General features: G+C 37.1%; 1 protein-coding gene across 4 annotated transcripts in view; it reads right to left on the reverse strand.

Moving 5' to 3' along the window:
- LIFR (LIF receptor subunit alpha) overlaps positions 1-13,062 on the reverse strand; it is a 109,924-nt gene continuing 96,862 nt past the window's right edge. For all 4 annotated transcript variants that reach the window (XM_012736478.3, XM_076007977.1, XM_076007976.1 and 1 more), the window contains exons 17-20: positions 10,052-10,213; positions 9,071-9,164; positions 7,651-7,729; positions 1-7,275 (exon numbers count right to left, since the gene is read on the reverse strand). In XM_012736478.3, the coding sequence (XP_012591932.1) occupies positions 6,652-7,275; positions 7,651-7,729; positions 9,071-9,164; positions 10,052-10,213 (959 nt within the window). In that variant the 3' untranslated portion in view covers positions 1-6,651. The remainder of the gene's footprint in view (positions 7,276-7,650; positions 7,730-9,070; positions 9,165-10,051; positions 10,214-13,062) is intronic.

The raw sequence follows: 13,062 nt of genomic DNA on the forward strand, positions 1-13,062 counted from the left end.
AGATGTAAGAAAATATATTTATTTTTTTCCCATACTATGATAAAATTGTTAAATACATGCATGTTTTAAAAACAGACATAAGTAACACCTTTAGAGTTAACAGCCAAGCATACTAGTTTTATATTTATGGTCTCTTAGTAATAGATTAATTATATTGTATATTCTTACTATAACCACGTCTTCCAAAAGATATGGAAACTAAATTCAGAAATTATACAATGACATAAAGTGTCCAAGTTACCCACACTAATAGCAACATAATATCCAAATTTTCACAAGGCAGGAAATACTTCAGTTTTCATCTCTGTCAGTGGAGTTGTTTTATTTCATATTAAACTAATAATTCTATAAATCAAACTGAATCACACAAATGTACTTCAATCTATACTTTACTTCTTTTATTTGTATATTTAAATGTTTCTTATATGATTAAACATGATTTTAGGTACAGCACATCACAAGTGATCATTCACATTTAAAAAAAGAAATGTCTGTAGTGGTAACATTTCAAGAAAGGAAAATGGGAAGTTTTGGATATGCAGTTTCTTCCTATCTTCTTTCAGCTACATTTACAAGCACTTGACCAAACAAAAATCAGTAAACAGTTACTAATATTTATAAAAACTTAAAATATTTAACATATAACACCTCCTTTAAAAAAACACTCATTCTACAAACAACTGTATAAAAGACAAAAACTTATATCTGTTCACAGTATGTGTATTTTTGTAAACAGTAATTCGCTATAATGCAATTTCGAAAGTAAAAAATGGTAATTTTCTAGTGTTATAAGGATCTTGATTTATGGCCTGTAAATGAAAGAGAAGATAAAAACATTCTTACCAGGAAAGTTGAGTATTTAAAAATGATTTAATTTTACCTTTAAGGTAGTGCTATCTCAAATCTAGAATGTCTATTTCTAGCCAGGCCAATCTTTTTTAAGCAATTCTGAATTGAAATGTATTTAACAAAAAGTCATGCTCCTTTTGGAGAAAATATTAGGCTAAAACAAATCCCAGGGTACCCATAACACCTACACCTCCACAACAATGAAGTTTCTTTTTTGCATACTGTCTTTCACTATTCACAACACCATTCACATTTTTCCTAAATATTAATATTAAAAGGAAAAAATTAAATAGAAGGAACCACTAGCTTATCATATGTTAGAAATAATGGGGGAAAGTTATTTGGAATCACACTGGGGGAAGAATGAAATAATTTTTATGAAAACCAGTGTTCTTTTCTATAATCAATTGCAAAAATAGTAATACTAATGTTAAACCTAACAGTTAACAACTTTTCCACGTTTTAATGAAAATTGTATTACCACCTAGAAATATTTTGATCTTAATAAAAATTGTATTACCACCTAGAAATATTTTGATCTTTTATAATACACCACTGGAATGCTTAGGAAAATAGTAAGTTCAGAAGTTGAAAGTTACCCATTTAAAATTCTAAAGGGAAGTACACTTTAAATGTATAAAGAAATTCAATAATTTAAGTGAACATTTCAATCAGGTATGCATAATATTTTAGGCTTAAGTGCAGCACAAGGTCTATATTGTTAGCTTTTTTTTTAAAGTTCTGATTGGCTACTGTAAAGACAATCTTAGAAGACATATAAATGTAATAAAAATCCATCTCTTTATCAATTAGACCTTTTTTCCCCACTCACATCTCTTTGTTTTTACAGTATTCAGTTCTAGCAACCAAAAAATAATGTATATTTTAATGATTTGTTTTTGGTTAATGTTCAATCAGTTTTAGTTTTACTTCTATAAGAGCTTTTAAATTTATTGTTTTTATGGGTCTTCAGATAGGCACTTACAAATAAAAAACATTCAGAGGGTTTCCCCCTTAAAATACTACTTTTAACTTTCACAAAAATGTTGCACAGTTAAGAATTTATCTTGCATATCTTGCATTCATCTTTATCTTGTAAATTCTGTTTGTGACTTGGATGTTTATAATCCAAACTATTAACATTCCTAATATAGGGAGAAATAAGCACTACTCATGGTTAAAAATAATAGATTCCTGTCATAACCCAATATCATAATTATAAGGTTTTGGATATATTCACACCTCCTGAAACTTTATCTTATACAACAAAGCCTGACATACTGATTAATTAAATGTTGATCTTTATTCTCTATACCAGCATTAAAAATAGTTCATCTGTATTATGATTAGCATGAATATAACCCTGTAATAATTCAAACAAAAGCACTAATTAAAAAGGAATAAAAATCTAACCACCCTAGCAAAATAAGAGGTTAAAGTATTATTAATAGTCCTGACACATAACCTATGAAGATAAAAATAAACCAAATTCAAACCAAGTAATTTCCAATGATACTCTAAGGATGTCTAAAAGATCAATGTCCTGTATGTTTGGCTACAAATCATTTTCTTCTGTGAAAAATTTTCTTCTAGATATAAAAGAGGGGCATGAAAACAATGAAACTTTGTTTCAGCAGGAAGTGAAAGTTCAAAATAAATTTTATGCTTTGAAGAACTAGTTTACCAAGAGAATGAATTCTCGTATTAATCTATTACCTTCACACATCAATGCATTGTTTGCCAGAATACACACTGGTTGGCACAAACATGTCCTAAGTTTTGTACCCATCAAATAAAAAGAAACTATGAACATTTAAAATTATGGAGAAATAAGATATCTAATGATATGTGAGCAGGACTCTTTCTTAAGTTTTAACTCAAATTGTGGAGCCATGTCTATCTATAGTAGATTTGAATCTAGGAGCCAAGAGTTTCAGAGCTACACAAGCTAGACCTTGATATATACCACCCTTCAGGAAAATTCCACTGCATCTACAATACTCTGGCATGAGACTCAGATAATAAGAAATTAGTCAGTGCAGTGTCACTATATGCCTAAGTCTTATTTACCTCATGATCCCACATTTTACTTTGAGAGGCCCAACTATAGTTTCAATATAAGGGGAAAAAAGGCATACAAACTTTAACATAGTTTAAAATAGAAAACAGCAAAAATTACCTTAGAGCAAACAAACAAAGCATTTTATCAGATTATGTGCCTTATCAGTAGAAAACTTTAGGATAACATTTTTTGAATATTGACATGTTAAGGAGTACTTAAATTTCAAACTTGCATAAAATTGATTTCAAATTCCCTTTGGAAGAAAACATTCCCTAGTCTCCTTCACTGAACTACATTTAATTACCCAAATACAAAAAGGACTTGTAATGTTCTTTAAATATGGACGGTATGAAGACAATTTAGAAATTACAGGACTAATTTCCAACTAGAATACAGTATGCATGAAGTTTTAAGAATGTGACTTTTTACCAGTTTCTGAAAGTACGACAGTACTAGACATTCTAAATGCAATCCTTCAGATCCATGAGCCGTGAAAGTAATGCTGGTTTGGAAAATGAGGTTGATACTTCCTCTTTTAAACTTTTCAATGAATGGCTGCTTCTGTTTCTAAGCTGCAGGAACAAAGCACCTCTATCACATAAGCACATAAGCGCACAACTCAACTATCCAGACACTCAGGGCCACAATCTGAAATCCAGGCCTGTAAAGGTTCAACAAATTGGAGGCTTACATTGCGTATGTGTGCTAATCCATACAATACAGAATTCACAAGGTTCATCTAATGTCAAAAGCCTAAGTCTTTAAGAATACTTCTATATTAAATATTATTTATTTAAAATGGTCACTCAACAAAAGAAATGCAGTCATAATAACCCATATAATGATCTCCATTCATCACAAGGGCAGCTTGATTTAAAATTGGCTTGTTAGTGAATTAACTTATATGAGAGGTAAAAAAATGTGTCGTGCATGAAGTACTATTCAGATGACATAATTATATTTTAATTCTAGTTTAACATTTAGGTTTTTCTAACTGATGGTTGGGCTTTTGCTGAGTAAAGAGGGGTTTCCCAATTGTTTTTTGAGTCAGTAAGGGGTACAGGGAACTCATCCAGCCTCCCCTTCTAACTAGTCCTTAATTGTCCCCTCAAGGGAGAAGTAGCTAATCTGACTGGACGGAGCACAACCACCATTATGAGACCGCTTGACACAGAGGCACGGTCTCTGCACTGACAAACAGTGCATGCGTGCCAGGGTCTCAAACAATGGGACACGTGACAAAGGGTGTTCTCTCCCTCCCTGCTCCCTGTGCTGAGGATGCCCTTAGATGCACAGGTGGGGTGGGGCTGAGAGGCAGTAACCTCGGATGTGCACAGGGGTCTGGCTATCTTCAACTCAACGGGGAAAGACAAGGAAAGAAAGACCTGAAACACAGCATTCTTTTAAGCATACAGCAAGTTGTGGGGAGCCTGTCCAGACTGACACAGAGCCTTACTCTGCTTCTTGTTAACCTAGCGATCCTTGTGCATGGAACTCCAGAGGCAGGGGAAGGGTGAGTAGCACTCTGAACCTTTTTCATGAAGGAAAACCAGTGAAGTCTTGAACAGAATGAAAGGACTTAAGAGCCCCAGTGATGTTCACCATTAGCCAAACAAATGAGTCATTGGATAGGGTGGGAAGGGCACTGGGTCCAGAAGGTCACAGTTAAAATGCACATATAAGTACATTGATGACAGAGATCAATCTCTTCTGTCCTTTTCCTATTATTTCAGGCTAACATCATTTACTTCAATAAACTTTTACCGTGGCCAGTGCCTATCCTTGTCCTAAAGAGATGAATATAAGAACAGGGGAACAGGCATGATTTAAGGGTGAGTAGACTACAATAATGACAAGCTTTGGCAGAAAGAGAACGCAGCACCAGGTCTGAGTGCCTGGGCTGGAAGCTCAGGGTAGGAGCCAAAGAGGACAAAAAGAAGACAAGAGAAAACTGTTTAGGGATGGCTCCGGTTTGACACATTTTCTATTAATGAAAATTTCTATGAACTATTATATATTTTAATACACTATCTATGTACATAATTAATTGTATGTCATTCCACATATTCATAACATCATGAAGCTTAGAAATTTAGTTGAATCCTAGCAGGTAAAAATCAGGATTCACACACAGAGTATCTAAATAGATTTTGTCACTTGTCATTCTGTGGCTTTTTTCCACAGCATGGTTTTTAAAAAGATACAATATGAACTTGAAAACAAATAACTGATCCATTATTTTCAAATACATTATAGAACCTCAGATGATTAAAAAACAAGCATATCTTAACTTATGCAGATATTTTAAGTTTTTAGGTACTTTTGCCTTAACTATCAAAAGACAAAATACACAGACAACCCGAGGGCAAGAAAAATACAAGATATCTTTTAATTTTTCATTCTGCTTTCCCAAGAACCACAATCACTCTAGATTTAACTTATAAGAAATGAGGGTGGGCAGAGGATGCTGTGCTGAAGACACAACTCCGCACAGTTCACCAAGCAACTGCTGCACCTGCCACATAGCTACGCCCACGGACTCACACTGATTTCTGACGTTTACTATGAAGTAGCCCTTGGGTAACTGTTCCTGTAAGAAGCATTCTATCTTTAGTTTTATATTTTAAAATGTGAGGACTGGATCAGACGGTCTGGAATGATGATCATTCAAGAGGAAGTTAGAGGTAAGACTCAGGAGTGGGAGGAACACTGGCGAGGAGGTGTCAAAGACCATCACTGCTTGGGTGACCAGGCCCAATGGCAGGGTCTTCTAAGGAGGAACTAAGGCCAATCACAACTATATGGATAGCTAATGCCACGAGATATTGCTTAGTAGTCATCTCACATAGTAAATAAGTGGAATTATATGCTTATGAATAATATTGAATTTGCTCATATAAAGCTGATGGTTATGACATTTTGTGTCACAAAATCTTTTTTTTTAACTTGGATCTATAGTTTTAGAAATTGAAATTTTAAATATTAGGACAACCAACTGCAATAATGGAAGCTAGCATAAAAGCTAAAAAATAATGACAAGGTTTGAAAAACATAGCAAAGCAAGAAAACATGATTCTGATTTAAGAGGGTCAGTGTCACACTTGTTTTCCAAGTTTGCACCCCTGAGATAACCATTGTACAGTAGGCACAGAAATCAGCATAGTTCATCAAACAAAACACTAAATAGCTGTTGCTATATTAAGAATTATATTAATTTTTGTAAATGCTGTTGATAGAAGAGAATAATCTTAAAAGTTTTAAAATCTGTGCTTGGTTTTCACCTAGAATGGAGTAAATGTCAGGCAAATAAACATCATCTGTTACTCTGACATTTTTCTCCCTAGCCTGCAAATCCACTTGAAATTCTATAAAGTATACATATGAGAAAACCATTGACAACAGAACTGAAGATAGTTGTGGCAGGATTTGTTTTGCATGTACGTACGACTCAGTATTAGCCTTGAAATGCTTCTTGAAGGTAGAGCATGTGAGAATTCTTTGGCTCGATCACAAAGAGCTCCAAATCTTGAGTTGTGTGGACTGAGGATTCTGAGTCATATGCTTTGGCTTTTAGACTATATTAAAAGCACATTAACACTTGTAGTGTAACTTGCACGTAGTGAAGTTCACCCCACTAACAATACTTCACAGGATCCCTCCAAGAATGCCCAGTGCTGATGCAGCAGCACTGGCAATAAGAGCTTATTGAGATGGCAGGCTGAAGTGACACGGTGACACTGTTAATCATTTGGCTTGTTCTGAAAAAAGTTTGTAAAGGACCACCCTCCTCCACTAGATTGTGGAGAGTCTTCATCTTTAGGAGGAATCAGAAACTGTCGGGAGTTAATGGAGCACGGACTTCCAAAGGAGACAATTTCACTGTTGCTGTCTGTGGATCTAGGAGAGTCTGGAGATACTAAATGCCAAGTATTTACATTTGCCTGAGGTCTGTAACCTGCCGTTTTATCTAAGTCGCCCTCTGCAGCTATGTCTTCTACAGTAGAATTAATGGGGAGGTGCATCTGTGGCTTATAGCCTGCCCCTCCTACAGGGTCCTTTTCCTGTTCTTCCTCTGGTCTCGCCTGTGGCTGATACATGGACTGAACATCGATGTAAATGACTTGCGAAGTCCCTCCGGCTTCATCCCCGCCTGGGTTCGGTATTTCTTCCTCAATGATGGGTGGGCAATAGGACACAACCACGTGGTTTTCAGGTTCTGCATCAGAGCTATCTTCAGGACATTCAGCTACTGGGGAAATTATTTCTGTATCTTCTATTTTGGGAAATGTTGATCGAGTTTCCAGAACCTCAACATTATTTGGGGTACAAGGATTCATTTCCAATGTTTTAAGAGCACCGCTTCCCTAAAAATAAATTTAAAAACAGTGATTAAGAATAGCACTAGGTGCTATTGCAATGCTCCTCTTACAAAAAGAGGCATAATTTTATTTTTCCCTCACATTTGCCTGTAAACATGTGCCTCTACACCCCTGTGGTATACACTACAGCACAGCCACTTGTTTCCTCCCTATCAATATTTTCCTCACTATAATAGTCGAGAGAAAAACTTGGAATAAACTATTTAACATTAATAATTTTAGAAACTTAGCAGATGTTAAAGCATGCTATTTTCTCAATACTTTTTACTTAGGATGACATTTGCATATTACAAACTTTTCACAAAAGACGAAAAAGAGAAGCCAGTACTTCAAAGATAAATATAAGAAAATAAATATTACCTCACAGACACTCTTTTGAAACTGTAATGCTTTACAATTTTCTGGATTTGGAATATCAGGGTAGAAGGTTTCTTTAATCCTTTAAATAAAGAACAATTAAGTAAATTTAATAATTATAAGATTAATAATTAGGTAATAAGCAAGTTAATACATCATCAGGCTTATTTTGAAGTATTTATGAATGCTTTAATGAAAATATGAGATGAAAATGGGGATCTTGAATGTGATCATTCACTAGAGCAAAACCGAAATGGAAAGATGACATTTGGTCAGTGTTGTACCCTGTTTTCATATTTATTATTAAAAAGAACTTTATCCTTTGAAATTCCTCCAGGAAAAATTACTTTGTTTATATGAGTCTGAAATGCTCTCACTTCTAAACTCCCTTCTTAGTCTTTCTTTTGTTTTCTGTTTTTGGTATTGAAATAGTTGTTTTTAAAATGTGATTTTTGGTAGTAAGAATATGGTTACCAAAACAGACTAGTCTATATTTCTACAACTACTATTATTTCAATTTATGAGCCAGGACTACTAGAATAAATATTCTCTTCTTTGTCACAAATGATGGCACTTTCAAGGCCAGTGAGGACGTGTCTGCGCACCAACGCAGCCACCGGCCAAACACAGCCAGCCCAGGACAGCTCCCACCCGGTGGGCACTCTCTCCGGTTGAGCCCCACTGGCCCCACCTCACCTCACCTCACCTCATGCCACCCAGTCCTGCTGCACCCAGCCACACAGCTCCTCTCATGTTCTCCACAAGGTTAAGCCAGAAGCTATTCTGTCTGGAAAATTCTTTTCCCTTTCCTTACCCTTTGGGACTCTCCCACAGAGTGGCTTGTCCGACCACCTCCCAAGACGTGGCCCTGCTGGTCTCACAGCACCTGGCTCCCTTCCTTCCTCGCACCCTCTGCAAGCGTGTATCTTTTGGATGTTGTGGTTCACTGTCCCTCTTCCCCACAATACTATACGTCTAGAAGGACCATGATCCTTTTGTTCACCACTATATCCCCATTAACAGGGAAGGCGTCATTCATATTTGTCGAATGAATGCGTAAATGACCAAAATGACCAGATTTTCTGAACAGATCACCAGGAAAAGTGAAATCTTCATCATACAATTACAGTTAATCTTGCAGATAGCTAGTGCCATATATATTTGTGTGTGTAAATTTTTTTAGTACAATTGCTATTACTTTATTAGTGAAAACAGTAGGGAAAAATTTACACTTTTATATCCTATTAGTTTTAAGACTTTTAAATAATATGTTGTGTTCTTGCTTAATATTAAATTCAACATTAATTCTGACTAAAACAACTTTTTACTAGCTCGTTACAACTAAACAAATATACTTAATACAAAAACTATGTAAATGTGTCCTTAAGAACAAAAGAGCAAGAGTAAACACAGGTACCATTACCATTCTCTCTTCCGATAGCAAAGGATACTTGTTACCACTCCGACAATGACAGCCACTGCCACTGGGATGAGAATGGCAATAATTAACCCCACGGCTGAAAAGACAATGTTGCAAATATTAAAATCACCATTTTTAGTATAGGTTGATAGATTATTTAGAAAAAAAATCAAAATTAACTGCTCCAGCGATACAAAATGTAATATTCCAGAAGAAGTTTTAAAACATAACCTTTAAGAACTGTAATAATTTTTACACTAATACTTAGATTAGTATTAGCAGGGTTTCTCAATCTTGGCAGTTTTGACATTTTAGGCCAGAGAGCTCTTCCCTGGGTTGGGGCTGGGGGGATCCTGTGCCGGCAGGAAGCTTGGCAGCATCCCTGGTCTCCAACCACTAGGCAACCAAAGGTGACACCAGACAATACCAAGTGACTCCCAGATGACAAAATCATCCTCTAGTGAGAACCACCGCTTTAAAGAAACAACTCAACAGCTGCGTATAAACCCCAACTCATGGCTAGAGGATAAGCCCGAGATCAAATGAAAGTTCTTTGCTGGCTGAAAGACAGCACTCAAGCCTGTCACTCTTCTCTCATCTCAAATTTACGAGTGCTGTGCTGTACAAAAATTCTTAAAGGACATTTCTTTTACTTTTCCCTGGATACCTTAAAAATGACAGAATAGCTGGGGCAAAAAATTTTAAACTGGTTGCCCATTATATAAAGTCGACATGAATTTAGACCTCTAGACTACAGACATTAATGTCTTAGGTACTCATTTAGAAATAGCTTCAAATAACTGACAAGAATAAACATGAAGTCGTCTCATGGCATTTTAATACTTCCCTCTACCAGTCGTAAAAATGCAACAAAATGAGAAATTTAAAAAAAGGCAGGGGAGGGATTCCTACATAAACCAAAAATCACTAGGAACATTATACATTTAAGGATGAAAAACATCTCAACAGCAATCTTTAACTTACAATTTTCCTTTGTCACCACGAACATACTCTTCTCTGGGCCCAATCCACCGTCTGTATAGGCTTGCAAGACCAGGTGATAACTTGTTTTACCTTGAAGATCAGCAATTCTCAGTGTCTTCTGGGATATGTCAGTAATATTCTTAACCTTTATGTCAGAACGACCTATTTTTCAAATGAAGACTATTATTATTTATCTCTAACTCATATTAAACACATGGTTACTCACACCTGTCACATCAACTGCCCTTCTAGGTGGGTCTGGCTACAGCCACCCCCAGCCAAAGACTCTGGAGCCAGCCAGAGCCAATTCAAGTTCTACCTCTGCCAGTCAGTTGCTATGTGATCTGGGCCTACTATTGCATTTAAACCACTCTGAACTTGAATTTTTCTATTAATAACTACAAAACAGATTATGGGCCAGGTACAGTGGCTCATGCCTACAATCCTAGCACTTTGGGAGGCCAAAGCAGAAGGAACACTGGAGGCCAGGAGTTTGAGACCAACCTGGGCAACAAAGCAAGACCTTTATGTCTCACTTATAAAAAATACACCTATTAAAAAATTAGCTGGGTGTGGCAGCATACGCCTGTAGTCCAGCTACGTGGGAGGATCACTTGAGCCCCAGGAGTTCAAGGTTACAGTGACCTATGATGGTGCCACTGCACTCTAGCCTGGGTGACAGGAAGAGACCCTGTCTGCTTTAACAAAAAAAAAAAAAAAGAACACTATCACATCACGAATGACGACTCACCTCACAGGGCTATAGGGCTGCGTGAAGTTTTCATACACACCCTTTAGAATAATGCCTGGAATGTAGCAGGCATCCAATGGAAGTCATTTCCCTTTCTGCTACTGAGAGCATGAAAACCACCACAACCCAAAGCCCCCGGGGCTGATCCTTCCGGTGAGTGAGAGAGAGACAGGGATGAAGCGAGAGTGCAGTTCAATAGAGAGGAACTCAACTCACTCAGAAAAGGATCAGTGGATCCCAAATGAGAGACTAATGAGAAAGCCTTTGAGTCAAACTTCAAAAGAGAGTATGAAGAATTGTTTAAACTATTACTTTATTTTAAAAATTTTAAGCAGAATAATATAAGATGATAGTTCAAAAACTCCAATAGTACTAAGTGGCTAACAACAAAAAGCAGCAGCTCCCTACCAGCCCCTGCCCTCACCCCCACAGCCACTTCAAAACCACATTATCAGTTTCTTTGGGTATTTGCCTCCATACTTCAAAATGACAAACTTTGACAGCTGCTCTTGATTTTGAACTTTGAGACCTTATCAACTCATGTCCTGTCAGGGCAGATGAAAACTGAGCTCTTTTACCCCCTGCTGCCCTCTCCCCACAACGGCATTCATCTAGGAACACTGGAACATTTGGCGAACTCACATAATGAGTTACTGCTAAGACAAAAATCGCTTGGTATGTTTCCCTTCTTGTTTTCCAGTGTTTTAAATGCCTTTTATCCTCATTTGCTTGATTTTCTGTATACCAATTCCTAATTCTCCCCACATTCTCCAATGAAGATTCAACATCATTTTCCACATGGTCAAACACAGTAAAATCCCAGTCCCATGTCACCTTTTCCGCCCCCCATCCCTCCCTCCCTCCCTCCAGGGACTCTCTGCCTTATCGCCTCTGCTGCTTCCTGGGCTTCCTCACTTCCTTTGCTAATTGCCAGGCACTCTTCTACTTGCTCCCTGAGAAAAACAAGGCAAGGGCAGTAAATACTTGTAGGCCTGCATGTCTAAAAATGTCTTCATTCTCCTCTCACATTGGCTGACTGATGGAGCATAGAATGTTAGGTTGAAAGTAGTTTTCACTCAGTATTTGAAGACATTGCTGTGGTACTTTCTAGCACCTAGTGTTGCCAGGACATCTGAGGACATTCTTATTCCCAATTCCTTGCACGTGATTTTTTTCTAGGGTTTTTTTCTTTATATAGTAAGTGCTCTGAAAATTCATGATGACATTCTTTGCCATAGATCTTTTCTCTATTTATTTTACGTATACTTAATGAATCCTTAACTCTGCGTGCAATCCTTCTCCCTTATCCTCAGTGGATATGTTCCAAGACCTCCAGTGGATGCCTGAAACCACAATTAGTACCAAACCCTATATGTACAATGTTTTTTCCTACACACACATACCGATGATAAAGTTTAATTTATAAATTAAGCACAGTAAGAGATTAACACCAATTTAAAAATAGAACAATTATAATAATATACTGTAATAGAAGTTATGTGAATGTGGTCTCTCTCTTGCTCCAAATATCTTAATGTACTGTACTGACCTATTTTTGGCCTGCTATTGACCATGGGTAATTCAAACTGTGGATTGGGGGGACAACTACCTGTGCTCAGGTCCCATAGTTCTGAGAAATTCTCTTCATTCAACCTCCCCTACTCAGCCCAGATTCATCCTCACCATCTTCCCTACATTGCCCAGTTTGACAGGATGAATCCAGTCACTTCTCCATGAGACCTGACTTAGATTTCATCATCCTCCACTCTTCTAAGTCATCTGTCTCACTTCCCAAATTTCTGAGTCTTCTTTTTTGGTCTTATCTTGCGTCTTCCATTCCCTCTCTCTTTGTGGCTTTCTGAGGGTTAGCAACTGATCTAGCAACTGGAACCCCAGATGCTAGCATTTTCATTGGTTCAAGTGTAAAATTCCCAAGCATTTGGGGAAAGTTGTACTATTAAATTGATGCTGGATGTCTGTAGAATTTGATATTTAGGATTTCCCTCATCCACAGGCAACTCCCAAGGTTCAGGAAATACAGAACTCAGTGACTGGGGGGAGGCGCACACTGAAGGCAGCTGCTCTGGGGAGTGACACAAAGAGTGCCCAGTCAGCATCTCAATGCCGAGCTGTTGTTCTCCACTTGTCAGACAGGCATTAAATAATTAAAATGATTTCTTTCCAAGGAGAGGTCATCCAGGGAAATGAGAGCTCTCAAATTGAAAAGATGATATGTTTGTGGCTATGAGTAAGAAACATC

The sequence above is a fragment of the Microcebus murinus genome, chromosome 11, assembly GCF_040939455.1.
Source record: "Microcebus murinus isolate Inina chromosome 11, M.murinus_Inina_mat1.0, whole genome shotgun sequence".
Classification (NCBI taxonomy): domain Eukaryota; kingdom Metazoa; phylum Chordata; class Mammalia; order Primates; family Cheirogaleidae; genus Microcebus; species Microcebus murinus.